Raw genomic sequence first — 21611 nt, 5'->3', positions numbered from 1 at the left:
CAACGAGTGGTTGTATTACTGCCACCCAACGTACTGGAGGGTGTTGCGCCGACTGTAAATACCGTAGACTGTAAATACATACTAAATTAATATTTAAAAATATATTTGAAAATAATATTGAATTAATATTTGAAAAAAAAGCCATAGAATAAAAATGTAGACACTCAATTTTTTGTTGTAAGTTGTGCTGCTGTGAGACTGCTCTAAGTCAAATTTGCATGCACAACGAAGACTCTATTTAGCTCAATAATTGTTGTTATCACATTAAGCAATGTGAAATTTATTTTCATGTTGAAAAATTCATGACTTGCACATACAGTATGTAAAATGACTTGGCAAGTGACGTAAAAAAAATAATATTCCATCCATCAAAAATAAGAAAACATTTTCTCAAAGCTTACTGTCATGGTAGATTTTTCGATTGGTGTTAGTAACACAGCGTTCATAAATATATTTGAATCGCTATCTCTTCTCAAACATTTTTATGAATCACCAGGGAAAAAAAGGGCATGTTTCCGTTGACTGTGCAGGGTGCACTGCAACACTAAAGCAAGCAGTCAAAGCTACAGTTCACTGCAAGTTTCTTAAACCATCACAATGTAAATAACACAATATGATTCAATAGAACACAAAGAAGAGGTTGACTGTCTCATCAATCATTTACTGACACTTGAAATTTATTTTAAATACATGTTACAAAATCATCCATATTCCTACAAATGTCTGGAAGAGGGTCCCTGTGTATCACGTTGACCAAGAGGCGCTTGTTGTCTACACAGCTTATTCAAAACAGACCGACTGAAAGTGAGATGAAGAATATGGGTTTTATTCAGGAGTGCTCTTACAGAGCAGTGCTGCTCATCCTGTCCTTTTTACGAGGGTTAAATCTCCTCGCTGCTGCTTTCTTCTCTTGTTTTCTTTGGCTCTCGGTCAGTTTGCCTTCACCTTCTGCAGCGTCCATCTCCGTGTGCAGCTCTGCCTGCTCATCATCAGCGCTATTAGCAGGCATGTATCTCAGCCAGTTCTGGTAGAAACCACGGAATCCATCGATTTGGATCAGGTAGTTGTTTCTGGACTTGTACTGTGAAAAGGGAAGATAAAGAGCAGATGCAAAACAACATTTGAATCTTCAGATTAATGAACTAAATCCTAAGCCACACGGTTTTAAAATGTTCTTTTTGTATTGTTTTATTTTAAAAACATTAAACAAAAGTAAATTTAAAGTCAGAGATAAATGCATAGTTAGTGTCTTCAATCAGCTGATTTTAAACCTTTTGCAGGACGTGGAATGTCTTTCCTATTAGTCTTATTGTCTTTAGCTCCAACAAAGTTATTGTGTCTTTTTGTTATGATGACAATCGACACAGTGACTGATAGATTCACCATGAGAAATGTACTGACCGGCTGAAACACCAGCTGAAGACCGGAGCTTACCTGGTTATAGTTGGGTGGATACTGTGAGGCAAACTCCAGCTGTCTGATGATGACCTCGTTTGGCCACACCTTCATCCTGCTCATACTTTTGAGGATTGTTTTCAGGTAGATGTAATCCAGTTTTCGGGTTGCTATGCCAATTAGAGCAGAGAACACGTGGACATTTGGATTTAGTCCCGCCTCCTGCAAAAAAACAAAAACAAGTGTGAAGATGAAAAAAATACCACTCAAGTCATATAAAGAACTTATACTTGTACCATTGCCGCTCCAAATTACATACTAGTATTTCTCAGGACTCTTGGTACTGTTTTTAACTTCCTATATCTGATTATATAGAAAGACAATGAAAATTGGAAAAAGCGGCTGACAAGCAGACAACAAACAGAAAAACAGAATGTCTGTCCTTGTTTTCACAAATAAAGATCTCAGTTGTATTACCTCCATGGTTTTCAGCAGCTGCAGAGCATCCTTCTCTCGCTCACAGCCCAATGCAAGGCTTCCAAATGTCTGCACGTCCACGTTTACATGGCGCTGTCGCATCACACTCAACACATCCTGGAAAGAAGAGGGAAATGCGTTACCTTTCTGCACTCAGACTTAATTGGTCGATTCAATAAACCAATTTGTTTTCACTTAACTATTAGTACGAGAAGAAAGATTTGGTTTAATTGACCCAAGTTATAATGTGTTCTGTGGTGATCAGAGCATTAAAATCTACATTAAAAAAACATCTTTCCACACTGTGTCCCTCATGCTCTGAGAGTTTATGTACGGCTCAATAAAATGTGATCTTTGAGATTTAAAGTTCAAAAATCTTGAAAAAAAAAAACACACCACTAATTACAGAGAGTGTCTTTGTGTACCTTTGCCCCCTCCAGGTCACCAGCTCTGGCAGCTCTGCGAATCACAGAGTTAAAAAATGCTACATCAAGCTTCACTTTGTGCTGCTTGGCGACCTTCAGCAGCGTCTGCAGAGACGTGAAGCCCGGCTCCATCGTGTCGGCCAGCAGGGTCAGAGTCCTGATGTCCGGACTGAGCCTGTTAGCTTCCATCTTCTCCAGGAAACCTTCAGCTCCTCCGATGAGGGCAAGCCGATCAGCTACTTTGCCCACAGTGCAGAGGGAAACCACGCAGCCCCTTTTACCCTCAAAAACATCCAGTAGATTTGGGGCTGAAGAAGAATCAGCTGCTGAGTCAACAGGCAGGGAGATAGTTTGTCTGACTGGTACCAACTGGGTTGAGCCTTCGCCTCTGTAGGACTCCGGCTCCTCGCTGTATCTGCTGTTCTGCAGAGCGTCACTGAGTGGCTCAGGCTGGATGAACAACTGCCTCTCCAGAAATTCAATGTCTATCAGATTCTTGTATCTACTATCGGACTTTACATGTGACACACCTTCCCCCTCATATTTCAGGTCAGGACTCAGCAGCACACGACTGGCCAGGGCCTGATTGCCAATCCCACAATCCCTTGCAGTACGTAAGAGCAGGTTATAGTTTTTTGAGTCTGGATGAATCCCTGACCTTAGCATCTGCCGCCAAACCTGAAACAAACAAGAAAAAGAAGTGATGAAACTTATGACTGTGAGATTATATTAACACAGGAAGGCATGTCAGAAAACATTAATACACTTCACTAGATCTTTGCGATATTATGAACTGTGATACTGGATCGACCCTTCATTGCATTTAAAATAATTCACTTTTTTTTTTGCTCATATAGTTAAATATTAATTCAATTTATAACACCTTTAAAAAAGTAGATCCATGCTGTTGGATGTCTGAGAGACTGATCAATACATTTGCAGGTCTGGCTGTTCTGATTTCTTGGAACAATCAACCTTTTGCTCAGATTTGGTGCAAATGATGATGTTTCAATATAAAACGACTTATTTTCTAAAATTCAATTTTTGAAAAAATAAAAACAACACAGTATGGCCCTGCTAACATCATTACAATTAAAACAACAATATACTGACTCTGTGTAACCCCTGTGTTTTTTTTTTAACATATATTATACAGCCAGATTCCTGCCAACACACAGGCTTCACAGAAATGAGCTTAAATGTTTCACAGTGTGAGTTTAAAGTCTTTGAGCAATCCGTGTCACAGACTACAAATCACTGTTATAACTATTTAAAAAAAGGGCAAAAGCTTGTCCGTGAAGTTGCAGGTACATCAAACATAAAGCAACTGAATGACGTCACCCGTCTGTTACGGCAGGAGGCTCATAGCACAACATTTTATTTATATTGTGCATATTTTCCATAATGTTGGAGCCAAATGAGGTGTTTGTTTTGTGTTATGCTATTTTCCTTGTGGTTGTGTGTGTAGCCTGGGCGGATGCTGTGGTTAAAGCAAGGCTCCAGGTGAGGTGGGACAGGTGATTGGATGGAGGCAAACAGTTTTTTTTTACCGTGTCAGCCTGTCGGAGTTAAACGCATCCAACGCGGATTTGTTTGTTTTATTTATAGACGTAGTGGTTCGTCATATTTTCCTTCATTTGATAAGAAGTGTTTAAAAATAAATGGATTGAAATATCCAAATCAAATCATCAATGGACTGTGTTAATTTCTTCGAGCTAAAGCACGCGTCCGAAAGCTTCCACATTCATCCCTCAAGTGACTTTTCTAAACAACATTGGGTTTGTTAAAATTGGTCACGACACATAATGCTTGTTTTTCAAGGTTAGTTTGAAAATGTGGATCAAATTAGCAGGTCACAATGTAGGATTTCATTCAGAAATTTCAGATGCTGTTTTAATATATAGCGTGACGTATTATTGTCGGAGGACGAGTCCCGGCATAGGATCGAATGTATATTTGGTTTTGATTAGCCAAATCCATATAATTTCACATATTGAAGTGATAGCCTTTTTTTTATTTTTTTTTTTTTATCTCTGACCTGAAATCTCTGAATGAAGTGTCATTTTTCTCTGTAAATACATCTGTGTCTACATCATGTATGCACCTGTAAAGCAAGTCTGAATCCTGCCTCTTTGTCCTTCAAACAGCCCATCAGCAGGTAGTGAAAAGTCTCCTGAGTCACCACGTGGCCATTCTGCAGCATCTCCTGCAAAAAAAAATATATATATATACACGCTCACTTCGGAACACAAAAACAAATCAGAAGACCGACTGTGCTGAAAATGTCTGCCCACTGCCGCACCTTGATCGTGTGAATGCAGGCTTGGAGGTGGTTGGTGACGGCGTGCGTCTTGAGGAGGGCATGGTACGTTATGGTGCTGAGGGGATAGTTTTTTCGCCGGAGCTCTTGCTCCAACTTCAGCGCCTGCTGGAGGCCGGCCTGTTTGGATGGCGACTCAGCACAGGCATTGAACAGTGCAGTGTAGGCAGCGTCTGTCGCTTCAAGACCTCGTTTCTTCATCTAGAAGACACACAGACATTATTACACACAGGATATTTCATGAAGTGCATCTGGGCTAAACGTAATACAGTCAAGCAACACATCTGATTCCTCTAGTTATTTACATGCACTTCAGTTTTGGGCCAGTTTTTTCCCTCACGCTGAGGTCAGGAATAACACTTGACACGTAAACAAAACATTATTGGAACAAGTGGAACAGTGACAAGGTGTATAAAAGAAGAATCCGTACATCGTTGTAAAGTTTGAAGGTCTTCTTGAGCAGCCCAGCTCGACCACAGCCTCCCATGAGGACCGTGTAGTTAAACTCCTCAGGCTGCAGCCTCTCCTCCTGCAGCATGTCTCTGTTGAACACATCCAGGGCCTCCTGCAGCTGGAAGAGACAAGGACACACGAGGTTTGACACAACCAAGAGGCGAAGGATGTAAGAGGGGAGATTCAAGTGGACTAACCTTGTTCTCTTTGATCAGCTTCTTGCACTTTAAAAAGTACCAGTACGGTGTGTTTATCGCCACGGGCCTCCTGCGAGGTCTCTCCGGCTCCTCTTCCTCGTCATCTCCGTCGTTTTGTCGCAGATCCCTGATTTCTGGGTTGCTTTTCTTGAACAACCTCCTGGAGGATATGTCCGCAGACAGGGAGCCGAAGCCCCTCCGGTCTGATGGGTCGCTTTCGGGGTCAACCAGAGAGTCAGCACCCCCGTGGCAAGCGGCCGATAGGAACACGGATCTGGTGGTTAGTCCGCTTGGCAGCTTTAAGTGAGCCGATTTGAGGACGCTGGGTGACAGACGTCGTGAGAGATCCTGCACCCCGGTCGGATTTAGTGTTCCTTGTGAGTTTTTAACCATTGACAAAAGGGAAAACTTAGCTACAGGGACCGAGACCTTCCTCCCGTTTCGCACACACGAACAGGAGACGGACGTCAACATTGTCAGCAAAAGTATGTCAAGCAGATACTTGTCAACACGACTTCTTAAGTTTTGCAGCAAACTAGGCTGTTCATCAAAGTATAGATGGAAACTCACTTGGTGCAGTCATGTGGGCCTCCACCATGTTTCAATGACACTGAGACCAGCCAAGACCGTATCAATAGATATCGAACAATAACATGGAATCTCCAAGTCTGTCGCTTTTGTCCACGAAATAAACTAAGACCGTATTGATTGAAAGCATATCACTCTTTATTTCCGAGTTACATGAATTTTCGAAAACCCCTTTCTTGACGTTTATTCTGGATACGGCGTCCCATTCTGATCGACTACATCAAGGATCGATTAGCATGCCTGCCTATGTCAGTACTTGGGACATTACTGCCCTCATCTGCTTACAAAAGAGAATTGTGATTTTTTTTTACCTATGGTTTTTTACTTGGGATGAACTGAGGAGTATTCGCGTTAAGAGGAATTTATCTAGTGTTATCCAACTGAAGAAACTCCATATTGTATCTGAAATCTGCAAATTAAATCTCTAAATTAATCCAAATTGAAGGTAAAATGATCTCAGCGATAAATAACTCCAGGTACTGGATATCAGTGTGCAAATTTAACTTTGGAAAGTAAAACTGAGAACAATTAGAGGTCATTCCTTTAACAAAGTGTCCATTTTTTCTCAGCAGGGGGCTCCAAAATTCAGGAGATGATTGAGAATGACTTTATTGTAGTTCATTTATTAACAACCTTCAACATGTGTTGAATATTAATTTTGTGTGTGTCCTAAAACACATGTAAAAATATGCTGTACAACTTACTTTCACACAGGATTAATAACCGAAATAGGACTAAAATGTAAATGGTATCCTTTCCTGAAAATTATTAAAACTTCAAAACAAATTGACAGAAAAAAAATGACCACATAGTAGCTGTCTGTTGAAAAAGACTGATTCTTAAATCTGGAGATTTGGGAGAAAGCTTGCCTTGTTCCGTCATGAAAATAGTGGAGATGCTTTATCTAAGAGTAATAATACCACAAGTTGTAATGTGAGTTGTATCATTTGAAATCACAGATATGACTCGTATCAATCTTCTTGACAGCAAAAAGTGATTATGTGAACTTCTCTTTATTCAACCTTATTTCACAAAACTCTATATACTGAGAAACACCACAGATATTATATTACTATGATTTATAAAGACATCTTACCTAAAAGGAAAAAAGGCTACATAGACAAGAATTAAAATCATTGACATGGAGTTTATTACAACATTATTTAGTTCTCTTTTACAAGGTTTATGAACAAATACATCCCTTTATATTATTGGCACTTCTTTAGATAGCAGATGTGTATATTAGTGAAATGAACATTGACTGAGATGCTACAATTAAAGGCAAATGGCACTGAATGAGAAATGACCTGGACCAATGACTTGAAAAAAATCCCTCTGAGGAACATAATTAATCTGACATATACGGCAAATGTAAACAATCATGGTTGATGTGTTGTTGTGAGGCAGCCTGAATAGTTGTTGATGCATCTACTAAAACAATAAGAAATCCTTCTACAAATGATTAACTTTTTTTTCCTCATTTGCAAACTTTATTTTCAACACACCAAAATAAAAGCACCTCAGCTGTTGAGCACCAAACACAGTGAAGCTTTCTGCTGATGTCACAACGGTGATAAATGTGGTGGTTGGGCCACATGGCTCTGGAACAAAGTTATCCGGTCCAGCAGGGTAAGTGGGATATCTCTGATGACTGAAGGCAGGTCTTCATGATGTAACGGATAGATGACCACACTCAGGGCAGAGCGTGCAAACGAAAATCTAACAAAAAACAAAACGATAGATTGGGTGGCTTTCATATTTCTATAGCAGTGACATTTTTTTATGTACAATTTCGTCGTTACACATTCAAGTACTAACCTGTCCAGCAGCGTTTTCTGCAGAGTGCGACAAGCCACTAAGGTGCCACCCATGAACATGTGGCACATGATGACATGGCAGCATCGCTCCATGAAGGCTTCTGTGGCCACTGGGTCAAAGGTTCCACTGCGTGAGATGAGGCAGAGACGCTGCAGATGTGGGCAGCAAGACAGAGCCTCAAAGAACGAGGCGTTGGCATTCAGATAGGGCTGCTCTAACCTAAAAAAACACAGACACACAAAGTTCAATTAATAAGTAACAGGCTGAGTAAAAGGTGTGAACTTATTGTGAAGGTAATAAATTATGTAAAAAAAATGGTTTGTATGTTTGAGTGTAAACATAATTATCAGAAAACTATACAACCTAATCAATCTAAATTTACAGAAGAGAGGTTTAAAAAAAAAAAAAAAACACATTGAGAAATAATAGTTGGATTAATAATAATAACAAAAGTCAGATAGTACAGTGAATGAAGGGTACACAAAACATCCTCTAACCTGAGTTCTTGGAGCTGCGTGCACTGTTTGAGTGTTTCAAGCAAGGCTGAGTTGTAGTTCATGGTTTTTAATGATCCAATATTGGCAAGTGATAATACACGTAAGTCTTTGCACTGTGTGGTCAGCTGAACCAACCCTGTCCCCCTAAGGACCCCAGGAAGCCCTGCCAGAGTCAGGCGGCGTAATCGAGGCAAAGCTTCAAGTGCAGCTAAGTGTGAGTCTCCAATCCCTCGCGCCCATGCACACATACCACGAGGCTCCACGCTGACACGAGAGCAGGGCTCAAGCCGAGGCATCGCAGAGATAAAACCCGGACCAATAAGCTCCAATGTCTGTAAAACATGGCAGCCAGCTAGGAGCTGACAGAGCCCTGAGGTACTGTCTCTCGACAGAGAAGAGTCCGAATCAGGTTTGTAGTTCTGGAGCCCAACGCGAGGAGTCTTCTTTAACCCCAGGAATAGAGCAGAGGGAGACGTGTTGTTTGCAGAGATCTGATGTGTGTTTAAACCGTCTGACAGAGCGCAGACAGGTAGGGTGAGAGAGTGAAGGTGTCGGAATTTGGCCAAGCTAGCACACAGGTGTGTTTCTGCAGAAAGTCCCGGTGAGTTTTCATGGTGATAATGTGTGTGCATCAGGTTCAAGTGTTTAATGTTGGAACAGCCAACTGCCAGCCTGCTCATTGTCCCAGGAACCAGCTGATCATCAGCACTCCTGCACTCTGAGTAGAGGACCTGATTGATCCCGCTGAGGTTCAGGCTGATCAGCTGAGTGGCATCTTTGACTCCGCCCTCCAACAGTGACAGGAACACCTGAGGCCACAGTGCAGGGCAGCGGCTGAAGCTGAGGTGTTTAGGACTGTTTCCCTCGAGGGCTCGCTTCAGGGACAAGGAGTCCAACCAGGAACGAGGGAGCTGCAGGGCCTCCAGGTCACCGCGTAGACCCAAACTCTGGGCCAGCGAGGGAGCGGCAGGCCAGTGAGCAGGGTTCGGCCCAGGAATGGACACCAGGAAAACTCTTAGACGCTTTGGGACGTGGACACTGAATACAGCTAGATACAGCAGCAGCAAGGTCTGGTTTACCTAAAGACATCAACACACAGATAACTACAAACTGCATAGTACTAGAGTTTTGCAGATTTATATAAACACATTTCATAATTATGTACACTAGCAAAGTCACCTCTCCGGGAGCCAGTCTGGCTGTGAACTCCTCCAGCTGCTGATAATGTGGCACACTGCTCTGACCCACCATCAACTGACAGCAAACCCCGATACCCTCTCTGGTCACATCGGGGATGTCAAACTGCAGCATCAGCCTGCGGTGCAGAGACAAACACACACATTTAACAATGTAGCAGCAAAAAAGTTATGAAAAAAAACTCAGTCCTTAGAGAGACACAGGAGTGATGTGAGCGCAATTGTCTAAAATGAGAAGTGGCATCGTTGTGTTGTTCAACTATAATATTAGATCAGATGGACGTTTATTATCTTCATATGTTAAACGGTGCCATGTGTCAGTGTGGTTTTTTTTTTGGGGGGGGGAGGGTGACAATTTTTCATGTCAGTCAGTGGTTTGCTGTGAGAAGTGAACACAGATTGAAATTTTTTAATACAATTTTGCATGACAGAGTTGACATTGTGCAAATACTCTGTCCTTTAATACTAAACTGATTACCTAATACCTGACAAACTGAGGGTACTCACATCAGCCTGAGGTGTACTTGGGGCTATATATCCAATGTTACTATAACTGGCATGTTAGTTTGGTGCCAAATGATCTTTCTTAGTTCAGCTCCAACATGAATCAAGAATTTCTATCGACACTACACGTTAGATAATGCAAAGGATGCTATAAGAATATTAATAAAGCATAGACACCCTTTGATGTGACCTGAGTTGTCATGTGAAACCTTGGTAATCTGATGAATTCTCACTTGCGGAGCTGGGCGCAGCATGGCACCACACCGTAACTTGGAGTCAACAGTGTCTGTCTGAGCTCCAACAGGCGGCTCAGGGAATCCACTGCTTCTGAACTGAGCTGAGCAGAGTTAAAGCCCGGTGTCACATCAAAGGCAAGTGATCTGAGGAGAGAGAGGGAGGAGAGGAGACGGGAGAGACGAAGGGAAGTAATGCGACAGCCGGTGACATCAAGGTGCGTCACTCCTCTGCAGCGAGCAAGAAGCTCCATTGTAGAACCAGACAGCCAGTAGCAACCGTTCAGGCTGAGAGACTGCACTTGATTGGACAGCTGTTTCAATATTTGCCGAACCATCAGATCATCAGCCTGAAGGGAGTAAAAAAAATAAAGTTTATAATGTGTGTGTTGACTGTGTTTTTAAGTTGTTGTTTTTTTTGTAAAGGATACAGATAGTCCGACACACACTTGAAATATTAATAGTAAACTGTGGAAGAGATCCTCACTGTAACTCAAAAGTTAAATAAAAGGTCAAAGTTGTTGTTACCTGATACTCCTCAGACAGGCTGACGCTAGTGAGCAGGGTCTTATCATGGCACAGTGTGTGTAACTTGTGGCAGACATTTGCCACATTCACCATCAGGTCACACACTGGAACATGGCGGAGGATGCACAGCAGGATCTCATCGGACAAATCGGACATTCCCACTGAGCTGGAAGACATTGTGTCCTCGTCGCGTACAGCCTGGGACAGAGAGCAAACACTGTCATGGTGAGGTGAAGAGCTTTTATAATGACTATATTATGGCTGGGCATATCATCATTTTTTTAAACGATGATATAAATGTGCACATCATATTTTTGTCATAGTTTTTAGTTAATCAATAAGACAACTTAATGGCAGTACTGAATGATGTATACTCGCTTTCTCTTTAGCGGTGGGGGAACATTTTATGTACAACAGTATTTGGGAAAATTAAGTATAAAATGTGTTTAGTTGGGTGGCAGCTTCATGTATAGCAAAAATGTTGGAAACACATATTCAGTGAAGTACTCAAGTAAAACTGATTGTGTCAAGATTTGGATTCCAAATACAAGAAACTTTGCATTAGTGTGGTAACCTTAGTTACAGATTAAGGAGTACCCGCTGAATCCTCTCATTAAGGCCACACAGGATTTCTGCTGATGGGCAGACATAGAACTTCATTTGAGCACACGTATGAAAAAGGAGACACAAAACACAACTTCCCAACGTCTCTGCGCAATAAAATACTTTGTTAAAAATAAATATATATTTACATTTGGCAGATGTTTCGTCTCATCTAACCAATCATTAACAATAGCAAGTTCTTGTTGGGCGCTGCCGCTACTAACCATAAACTGCAAGTTAAAAACTATTAATGTGTGGTCGTAGTTTGTCGGTCAACACACCTGTTCAATTTGTCGATCCATGTCCTCTGAAATCTCTCCCCCACCCCTCAACTCATGACCTACAATATTTTAAATGTTCATCCAGCCGGAGCCGCATTTTCTCCTTAAACACGTTTTACACTGAACTGCAGCCGGTCGAACAGCCAGACGTTGACAGGACGGACCGGATTTGCTGCTGCACACTGACGGATGTCATTCTGTGACGGACAAACTTCCTGTCGGTAATTTTTTTCAAAGCATAAAATATTTTTTTCATCTTTATTTGTAGTTAAAATACTGGCTGTTACATTTATAAAATAGTATATATTACAGGCCAAGCATGACTTGATGAACAAATCACAACAAAGCCTATCAAAATAAAAATAAAAATATATAAAAATCAAAATCACAGGTCTAATCTGGAATACAAATCTTTAAACTTTGGTTTATTTCTGAAGCTTGTTTAATTCTAATATTTTTAAATTATTTTTCATTTTATTTTAAGTAATTCATGGAAATTGACTTTTGAAAATCTACATTTATGTATGGTTTGGCCAAAATAATTACATTATTATACTTTTTTCCCCTTTTTCTATCCTTCATTAAAATGCCAAATTTGATCTTAATATATTCTAAATTTGGGGATTTGAAGTCTTTTGCCGATACCCAATTTTAAAATGAACCCCAAAAAGATTTTTGTTTCTTAGAAATTTCTAATTCTAAGGGTAAATTTCATTGTATTATCTGAAAATGTGTTTATTTTGCTTTTGGTAAAATCATGTCTGATGAAGGGCGAGGGCCCTAAACATTAATTCAATTTAATTGGAGCAGCATCTGGTGTGCGGACTCAGTACTTTTTATTGTGAAGGCAACCTTGGTAGTATCCTGTCATATGTTAATGGGCCTTTCACCATATTTATGATTGCTTGAGGAACTGCCTTAATAACTGTTGAATATTGTGTTTCTGTACATTCAATATTGAAAATGAAATCATTGTATTTGAGAAGATTCCCTCCTGGATCCATTATACGTAAAATGGGCCAAATACCTCTCTCCACCCAATCACGATAACATAAAGACTTTTGTTTAAACAAAACACATCTATTATTCCATATCGAGCAATTGTGTGGGATTAAATTGTGTTTATAGGCCAGTTTCCAGTAAAGGAGGACTTGCTGAAGAGACTTTGATAACTGGGAAGTTTAGAAACTAAAAATTCACATCTCTCCATTTAAGTTTTATCATTCCATTCATTGACTCATAGTCAATCACATTTAAACCATCTTCCTCTAAGGATTTCACCACATCACTTTTTCTAAGATAGTGATGTTTGTTTTCATAGCATAGATTTAAAAACACGACATAAACATAATATAGGCATCATGTAGAGGATATAGTGTTCAGGTTTTAAAAATATAATAATATGGTGTGAAAAAAAGCTTACATTTTACTTAAAAATAAAATGTTCGGTACTAAAGGATTTATGGTTTACGTAAGTGGTGGAAGAGGTATAAGAGGTTGTAAACTTTGAGTTTTAATTCTTAATATAAAATATAATTATATAATATCATTTCAACCTGTGATTCTGTTCTTTTTAAAGTCCTTTAAAAAAGAATAAAACATTTTAGTGTATATAACAGGCAAAGCTCAGATAACCAAAAAAATACAATAATACAGTCCTATTGAATTAAGCTTTATTTTATTAATATGTAATATTTATTTCAACTTATTCTGTCAGTGAATCTATTATACCAACATATCGGGCATTAGCAAAACATTAAAAACTAGTTATTTATTTTTTTACATTGTGTTAACTCCAATACTAAAGTACATATTAGCCTATGTGTGAACATATACCTTAAAACGAAAGACGACCTGTGATGGAAATTTTAATTGTTTATACTTATATACACAGTATATACTTCTCAGGCTACTCCTGCCAAATCCTGCATATACAGTTTATAACCCCAAAACATCCACTACGGTTACCGGATATCACCACTTCATAGTTAACTTAATGAACTATGAAACATGCACAGTAAATGTACATGAGATTAAAGATAATTTTATGGTCATCATGTAAATATTGTATTATCCTCTGATATCAATGTATGCATACTGCTTAATATTAAATTAACCCATCTGTCACTGTACATAATTACATGTTCTTTTCAGCAGCTGTTGCACTCCTCACCACTGCACTATTATCATTTAAGTTTTGTACATATTAGGCTTTTTGTGTTGATATTTAAAGGTATAGTTTATTTACATAGAGAGGTTTACCAAAGTCATCCTTGTATGTGCAAGTATACCTTTGTTAATAAATACTACAGTATTAAGCAAGATGTATGTTCTGTATATAATTCATGTATTATGACCACCAACCTACATATAGCATAAAAATGTTTACCGTCTATTGACCCCTGCAGTTTCTTGTACAATGCCATATTAAGTTTTCAGCCTGTCATTAACCCAAAGGTTATTTTTCACATTTTGAATACACCATGTTACATTAAATATTTGTGATCCAAGCTGAATGAAGACTAAGTAGACAGACTGGAATCTCAGACATGTGCGCTTTATTGGGTTGTTGTGTACACCAGAGGCTGGAAGCCTCATGCATAAACCTTCGTGTACCCCCATACAAGGTAGAAGCTTTGTCTTTTTGCATAATGACAAAAACAAACTGGACCAAGTATCATTTAAGGCTGATAGTACAAAAAAAAAAAAAAACAAGTTTCAGGTTACATAATTTACATATTAAGCAATACTACAGGTCTGTTGGGCAGTGGGCCCACCAGAGAATAAACCTTCATAGAGGCAAATAAGGTGGTGAACAAACACATCTGGAATGACCTACACAAACACGACAATGGACATCATGTTCCTCACATTCACACCGCCTTGGATGCTCTGTACCTCCTGCAGAGTTTCTCCCCATCAGGGGGCATGGTGCCATAGCCATAGTGATGAGGGAAAATGGGAAGAGGTGTTCTGGGCTCAGCATACACCAGTGTGTTGGTGTAGGCATGTATGCAGAGCCAGTCGTTTGGGTTTGTAGCAGTGTGTGTTTAGGGAGAGGGGACAGACAGTCTGTTTAGAAGCACTTCCTGTGGACAATGCTGGGGCCGGACTCATCGTACTCCTGCTTGCTGATCCACATCTGCTGGAAGGTGGAGAGGGAGGCCAGGATGGAGCCTCCAATCCATACAGAGTACTTCCTCTCCGGGGGAGCAATGATCTAATGGGAGCAAAAAGGGGGGAACATTTTTTTAAGTCTCATACTATGTGTTAACGAAATAGACTAGCTAGAGAGATTGAATCCTGCATTAAAATGTTTTCTCCACCAGGTGGCAGTAGACAAAGATCTTTAGAAAACATTTTTTGCATCAATGCCTCAAGGAAATATGAGTGAATAATGAGCCAAGTTATACCTTGATCTTCATGGTGGTGGGTGCCAGGGCTGTGATTTCCTTCTGCATACGGTCAGCGATGCCAGGGTACATGGTGGTACCACCAGACAGCACAGTGTTGGCGTACAGGTCCTTACGGATATCCACATCACACTTCATGATGCTGTTGAAAGTGGTTTCATGGATGCCACAAGATTCCATACCTGTACAAGGAGGGCGTGAAAGTTATTGTTTGGGACGCTCGCCTTGCTGCAATAAGCTTTATACTTCCAACTTTAAAAATGTAGGTGTCCCTGACTTAACTTACCAAGGAAAGAGGGCTGGAAGAGAGCCTCGGGGCAACGGAACCTCTCATTTCCAATGGTGATGACCTGTCCGTCGGGCAGCTCGTAGCTCTTCTCCAGGGAGGAAGAGGAAGCAGCAGTGCCCATTTCCTGCTCAAAGTCGAGTGCAACGTAACACAGCTTCTCCTTGATGTCACGCACGATCTCACGCTCAGCTGCAGAGGAAGAAAACATTTTAGCCATGGTTTCCCCCTAGTTTTAAAATGAAACTTTCTTGTCAACTAGCATTTTTGTGCTAACCTGTGGTGGTGAAGCTGTAACCCCTCTCGGTCAGGATTTTCATGAGGTAGTCTGTGAGGTCCCTGCCAGCCAGGTCCAACCTGAGGATGGCATGGGGCAGGGCATAGCCTTCATAGATGGGCACTGTGTGGGTTACACCATCACCAGAGTCCATGACAATACCAGTGGTACGACCAGAGGCGTACAGGGACAGGACAGCCTGGATGGCCACATACATGGCAGGGGTGTTGAAGGTCTCAAACATGATCTGTGGAGAGCAGAAACAAAGATGAGTCTTAAACACAGTGAATCAAAATAGTCTTGCGCAAGATAGTAAGATTAATACAATCAGAAAAACACACCACGCTGGAAGTTATTTTTTGAGTATTAAAAGTCGACTAAAAATCATTACAATAATTTTCACTTTTATCATGCGACTTGAGAGAGATGTTTGAACACTTGTAACACGCAGTAACCAGTGTAGTTAGACTCTCTGAAACAAACCAAAAGCAGAAGCATCTAAGAGCCTAGTTTAAAAAAACAAAACAAAAGTGACCATGCTGCAACAAGTCATTCCTGATGCATCTGTGAAAAGATAGAAACCTGGAGCTTCCGAGGAGATGAAAAGATCAGCACAGGACAGAGGAAACCTGGAGATTTATGAAGCAGGAGGAAATTGACAGATTGAGCAGAAGAAGAAAAAAAATGCCTCAGTGGTTCCTGTTGCAGGGCCCTGTGAGTGAGCCGAGTTGGTTTTATGATTCAGAGTTAATGTCAAAAGGTGGTCGTTACCTGGGTCATCTTTTCCCTGTTGGCCTTGGGGTTCAGGGGGGCCTCAGTGAGCAGGACTGGGTGCTCCTCAGGGGCAACTCTCAGCTCGTTGTAGAAGGTATGATGCCAGATCTTCTCCATGTCGTCCCAGTTAGTGACGATACCATGCTCAATGGGGTACTTCAGGGTCAGGATTCCTCTTTTGCTCTGTGCCTCATCACCAACATAGCTGTCTTTCTGGCCCATACCAACCATCACACCCTAGGGAGTAGACAGAAAATAACCAGTTAACATTAAGACAATTTTAATAAGAATCGTTCATTTAAGTTTATAACAGTAACAGGAAAGTGTCGCCTACCTGATGCCTAGGACGTCCAACGATGGAGGGGAACACAGCACGTGGGGCATCGTCTCCAGCAAAGCCAGCTTTGCACATACCGGATCCATTGTCAACAACGAGGGCGGCGATTTCGTCTTCCATTTTCTGTGAGGAAAGCGAGAGGAGAGGAGAGGAGTGGGGTTGACAGGGAAGAGTCTGTTTAGAATAGATGCTCTGTCACAGTTAATGCATTACATCTGGCACACATCAACAGGGTTAAGGCATGTCATTATTCAGACTGGACACTGGATGTCGCGATGGCGCAGGTTCCAGTCCAAATCCAGAGCTTGGAAACAAAAGGCAGCTTCTGCCTCAGTCTGGCCATGGCCATATAAGGAAAAAGTGAGAGCAGCTTAGAGACGGCGGCAAGCAGCCCGGCCCGTGAAGCCGCCCCGCATGTCGTTAAACCTCAATTGAGACAGACAACCGGCCACTCCCTTCGTTTGGATCATCGTTTCTGAACTAACAACCACCACAACACTCACGTACGGTTAAACCCGCGGATTTAACAGTTGAGTTGAATTAACTTTAACCCCCTTTCAAGTCATTCATCAGGTGCACCACTAGGCAATATGACAACCATAGTTAACTTTAAAAAAAAAACCCACATCTGACACAACGCTAGTTTGTCAAATAAACCCTTTATAATTCATACCCAGGAGTTTGGTTGTCCTTAAACATTTATCCGTCATTGACGTGTTCGTGAGAGAAATCTGAGACACCAGACCAGGACACCGTGCCAAAGCAGATGCTTACATGTAAGCGAGAAGGTCAAGCTATTTAACATTTAGTCTGATTTGATGAAACCGGTGACAACAGGGGGCTGCCGGGTTATTTCACACCTTATGTTAACTGTCAGTGAAAAAAAAAAAAAACACATCATCACACAGCTACACTTAAAAGATATTCTTGTTTAGCTTGAACCTGTAATTTAACGATGGGGCTTAATGTAAGAGATGCATTTCCAAGAGTTGCTTCAACTTGAGGCAAATCGTGCAGACAACCTTCAAAGATCACTTAAGTGGTGAATTGCAATCAATTTACTGGCAAATACATTTCACGTAGGTTAAAGAAATGCCTTCAGAAGACGCAGAAAACTCAAATGTTTCTTACCTGTGTGAGGGAGGTGTTGTCGGCTTAGGAGGACTGTGTCTGAGCGCTACACTCCGGGAGGGTTTAGTGTCTGGATGTGACTGCAATGGAGGCCAATAAATTGCAGGACTTTATCGGAGCCCGTGCTGCAGCCCCTTTCCATAAAAGGAGAACTTTCCGCACGGCGCCTTCTGATTGGTTCTGCCGCATCCACTGGGTGTGGCGCATGCAGATAACGTCTCTGTGCTCTGACAGGACAGAGGGAACAAGCAACAAGAAAACTAACCTATATACTATATCCATACAATCAATCTGGGATTGCCCAATGTTTAATGAAACACATGTTGTTGTTTTTAATCGTTCATTACCATGACCGTAGTGTGGGTTGCATCAATTGACATCATTCTTGCTGCAAACCCCATCAGTCTTGAGTATGAAATAAGTTCAGGAATTTGGTTTCATGTACAATTTCTTGATACCGTGAGCTAATAAACATGTTGTGAAGTAATTCCGTCTAGAATAATAGATTTAGTACCTCAAATAATCCATACATTTCCCGGTTAAGCATTTGATAAATACACCCATTCTCATGTCCTCTGTTATATCTTTATGCATCAGATGAATATCTAAATCTAGAACATAAAAACAAGCAAACAGAAACATGGTTAATCTTATTTGAGTGGGAGACATCAAAGGAATGCAGCAGAACTGAATATCAGTGAAGACTGATGTAATGCATTTTCAAGCAACATTCCCTCAGTCATGACAGATGATTGTGGTGGTTAGCGGTGCCAGGACACGGGGTTGGTTACAATCTCAGGGTCACTGACAGCACTGTTAACACCCTGACTGACACGTCTGCCCTGGCATACCAGTGTCTCACAACCCCCCCACACACATATACAGAGAGGGTGACATTGATACAAGTTGTCAAGCTGAGGTATGTTCACAGCAAACACTCTGGAGGCTGTAAATCTCTTATCTCTCAGCACTAGCTCGGGTATGTTAAAATGAGTGGGGGGAGCAGATTAACCACGCTTTCCTCAATAAAATATTATAAAACAGTAATTTCTGTAAACAATCCTATAATTGGTGTCCTAATGCCTCTGCATGGCCTATTATGAAATTATTATTTAGCACTCACATCTATATGCAGTTATACATATGCACATGTACACATCCAAATATGTCACATAAGGAAACACCTTTTGCATCCTCTATGTTGATCAGAGACAAAGTGGGTGGGTCAGGGTGCTTTTTAACTCAATAAGGGCACCGGACAAAGGCTCATAAACTTACACTAGGAATTCTCACTGGCCCTATGTGTTCCTAATAAGGATATATGGGAGCAGGCTCAGGAAAAGAGACAGGAAGAAGGTTTACAGTGCTTCAGTCCTGCAGATCCACGCAGGAAGTGATCACACACAGACCTACAAATGCACACAAACGTCCATATGTCAGGAGCTATGGAGCAGCTCAGGACAACATCGAGGGGGCAAATTGGCTGATCAGGGAATTAGCTTTTCAGTCTAGCATTATCCTGCTCTGGACACACACAAACACCTGAAACACACACACACACACACACACACACACACACACACACACACACACACACACACACACACACACCAAGTTTAGATCCAGGGCAGGACAACCATCCCTTTAAGAGTTCCTTTGGATGACGTCCATATAAGGAGATATTGGAGTGAGTCACATGGGGGTAAGAATGCACTGCACATGTCATGTGACCAGTCTGAGGAAATGAATGAATCTCCATGTTTCAGGCTGTTTAGTATGTGTGTGTGTGTAAATGTTTTTTTAGATTCGCCTGTTTTCACATTGAGTTCTTTGTCATTCTCAGCACCCATTTATTCGTATAAAAAGGATAGCAGCAACGTTTATTTTTTAAACTTTGTACTCATTTACTTAACTCCTCCCTGACCTGACAGAGAGATTTCTCAATATTTCCTGTGCACACTCATGCTGTTTCAAAAGCTTGCTATCCTGTATGACTCGCTCATGCTTTACAACACAAACACTCACTCACTCACTCACACACACACACACACACACACACACACACACACACACCCTCCCTGCATTGGTCACTCACACAGTCAGAGAAATTCCCAGGGTTGGCTCTCGGCTCTGACTAAGACCGTATATGGAAGAAGCTAGCAGGTAGCTTCTGTTCACTTTTCACTCATCATCCCTCTTCCTATCTCCACTTCTCTCTCTGTCTCTCTCCATCTCACTTGAACACACATTCACTCTTCCTTTAGTCGCCACACTTCCTGTCTTTTTAAAATCAGTCACTGCCTTAATTCTTTTCCCAAGACAGGGACAGTTATAGGAGTGCAATATAAGGTCGGCGTAAATATTTCACTCTCTCCCAGTCTTCCCCAGTCTTTTATGGCATCACATTCCAGCTGAGTTTCATACAAAACCTTGAGAGGAGTGGCCTAATAAGTAATGTGTAATACTCTTTAGGATGTATTATCATACACATTTCTAAACCTGCCCTTTAAAGATATATCATGATTCATTATGATTAAGGCAAGGGAGCTCCATAATATTATATAGATGAGTTAAAATCAATAAACATATCCATGTTCCAGTAATTCCATGGTGTTGGGGGCCTAAGTATTGCCCTGGCAGTCATCCAGCGACATCAACCCGGCAGGTAATTAGTTTTGTATTAACCATTCCCAAAGTGCAAACTAAACATTAAGAAGCAGAAAATGTATTAGTAACAGTGCAAAATAGAGCTCGAACAAAGGTTAGATTAGGAGGCACATGGGGTGGAAAACATACTTTTCCCCCAAACTAAAGGACAATAAGATTAGTTTGGATTTAATTTTTTTTTTTTTTAATCATTGTATACATAGTTTTTAAGGCAGATGACGCCAAAAGGCTGAGAATGTCCCATATCTCTGCATTTTTATCATTTATCTTTATTTCCTAACTACTACAGAGCAGCCAAATACTGTATTACACTCTATGCACATATCTGTTCATATTCCATATAGGTATGATAGCCTATAAGATTCACATTTTGTATTTCTGTCTCATAGTTCTTATAAGTCATATTTCCATCTATTTTATTTGTTTTGCACTTGCATTTCAAATTCACAAATTTTCAACAGTTGTTATTTCATTTCACAATTCCATTATTTTTATATTCTGCGTAAGAGCGCCTAATTTTTCCGCAGAGGTTAAATAAAGTATTTCTGATTCTAATTTAGGCTAGCTACTGCTTTTTGGCATGGATACAATAGGTGTTTTCGGACCAAACTGTTCTGGGGCCTTTTTGAAATGGAGCTATGAACTAGGGAGTTCCTGAGAACTACACATCATGGGAACTTGTTTTCTGTCTTCATTCAAACCACCATGGTACCTACTGTGAAGCAGTAGCTAAACATGTTCCTCTAATCTGGGTTCTAGGAACTAAAATAGTTCATAGTTCCTGTGGTGTGGAATGAATCAAAAAGAGAAGGTTCCAAAGGTTCTTAGAACTATGAAGAAGTTCCTGCAGCCTAAAAAGCCTAAGACAGCGACTGACTCAGACATAGTGATGGATACTTTGTTGTTTTTGTCATCATTAAATAGTTTTAATGACCATTTTTGGTTTGTTGCTATTCTAACAGAAATCTTTCACATTATAATGACATATGTCCTTTTTTAATGACAGGAAGACTGGGTGCTACAATGGCAGTAGCTGATGGGGATGAGATTTTTGTTAAGTATGAGTACACTGACAAGTCCACAAGTACACTGTGGTTGAAAGTGTACTTGTACAACAACTTTTTTTGATCAATCACAAACAAATACCTTGGGCTTTTGGGGCCCATGCAGGTCTGGAGCTTATAATCGATTTTGCCTTCCACAACAGATTT

The 21611-nt window shown here is 40.7% G+C and overlaps 3 protein-coding genes across 4 annotated transcripts; all 3 read right to left on the bottom strand.

Moving 5' to 3' along the window:
* Positions 1-656: 656 nt before the first annotated feature.
* Positions 657-5985, bottom strand: ptcd1 (pentatricopeptide repeat domain 1). The gene is made up of 8 exons (XM_061055239.1): positions 5268-5985; positions 5048-5188; positions 4600-4818; positions 4402-4503; positions 2298-2975; positions 1873-1989; positions 1435-1617; positions 657-1081 (listed from the first exon to the last, which is right to left on the bottom strand). Exons 1-8 carry the CDS (start codon positions 5739-5741, stop codon positions 842-844), a joined length of 2154 nt encoding a protein of 717 aa, XP_060911222.1. The 5' UTR covers positions 5742-5985; the 3' UTR covers positions 657-841.
* A 997-nt stretch (positions 5986-6982) lies between these two features.
* Positions 6983-11700, bottom strand: fbxl18 (F-box and leucine-rich repeat protein 18). Of its 2 annotated transcripts, none has more exons than XM_061055224.1 (7): positions 11516-11700; positions 10632-10829; positions 10104-10453; positions 9350-9485; positions 8171-9249; positions 7674-7892; positions 6983-7574 (listed from the first exon to the last, which is right to left on the bottom strand). In XM_061055224.1, the coding sequence occupies exons 1-7, from the start codon at positions 11534-11536 to the stop codon at positions 7418-7420; spliced, it is 2160 nt and encodes a 719-aa protein (XP_060911207.1). In that variant the 5' UTR covers positions 11537-11700; the 3' UTR covers positions 6983-7417. The 2 variants fall into 2 exon arrangements, with proteins under 2 accessions (XP_060911207.1, XP_060911197.1); XM_061055214.1 differs by having other exon boundaries at positions 11384-11516.
* A 2351-nt stretch (positions 11701-14051) lies between these two features.
* actb1 (actin, beta 1) lies at positions 14052-16765 on the bottom strand. Its single transcript, XM_061055202.1, has 6 exons — positions 16600-16765; positions 16263-16502; positions 15492-15738; positions 15215-15406; positions 14929-15110; positions 14052-14735 (listed from the first exon to the last, which is right to left on the bottom strand). Exons 1-6 carry the CDS (start codon positions 16720-16722, stop codon positions 14592-14594), a joined length of 1128 nt encoding a protein of 375 aa, XP_060911185.1. The 5' UTR covers positions 16723-16765; the 3' UTR covers positions 14052-14591.
* Between the last annotated feature and the right edge of the window lie 4846 nt (positions 16766-21611).

The sequence above is a fragment of the Labrus mixtus genome, chromosome 2 (assembly GCF_963584025.1).
Source record: "Labrus mixtus chromosome 2, fLabMix1.1, whole genome shotgun sequence".
Taxonomy (NCBI): Eukaryota; Metazoa; Chordata; class Actinopteri; order Labriformes; family Labridae; genus Labrus; species Labrus mixtus.
This window is presented reverse-complemented; position numbering and strand designations above follow the sequence as displayed.

Coding starts and splice junctions, on each gene's coding strand:
- ptcd1 (XM_061055239.1), bottom strand. CDS start 5,741: ATGTTGACGTCCGTCTCCTGTTCGTGTGTGCGAAACGGGAGGAAGGTC. Junction 4,504..4,599: donor CCTGCATTCACACGATCAAG/GTGCGGCAGTGG, acceptor TTTTTTTTGCAG/GAGATGCTGCAGAATGGCCA. Junction 1,990..2,297: donor GTGACCTGGAGGGGGCAAAG/GTACACAAAGAC, acceptor TCTTCTTTCCAG/GATGTGTTGAGTGTGATGCG.
- fbxl18 (XM_061055214.1), bottom strand. CDS start 11,461: ATGGTTAGTAGCGGCAGCGCCCAACAAGAACTTGCTATTGTTAATGAT. Junction 10,454..10,631: donor GCCTGTCTGAGGAGTATCAG/GTAACAACAACT, acceptor TACTCCCTTCAG/GCTGATGATCTGATGGTTCG. Junction 7,575..7,673: donor CAGAAAACGCTGCTGGACAG/GTTAGTACTTGA, acceptor GTTTTTTGTTAG/ATTTTCGTTTGCACGCTCTG.
- actb1 (XM_061055202.1), bottom strand. CDS start 16,722: ATGGAAGACGAAATCGCCGCCCTCGTTGTTGACAATGGATCCGGTATG. Junction 16,503..16,599: donor TTGGACGTCCTAGGCATCAG/GTAGGCGACACT, acceptor TCTACTCCCTAG/GGTGTGATGGTTGGTATGGG. Junction 15,739..16,262: donor ACAGGGAAAAGATGACCCAG/GTAACGACCACC, acceptor TGCTCTCCACAG/ATCATGTTTGAGACCTTCAA.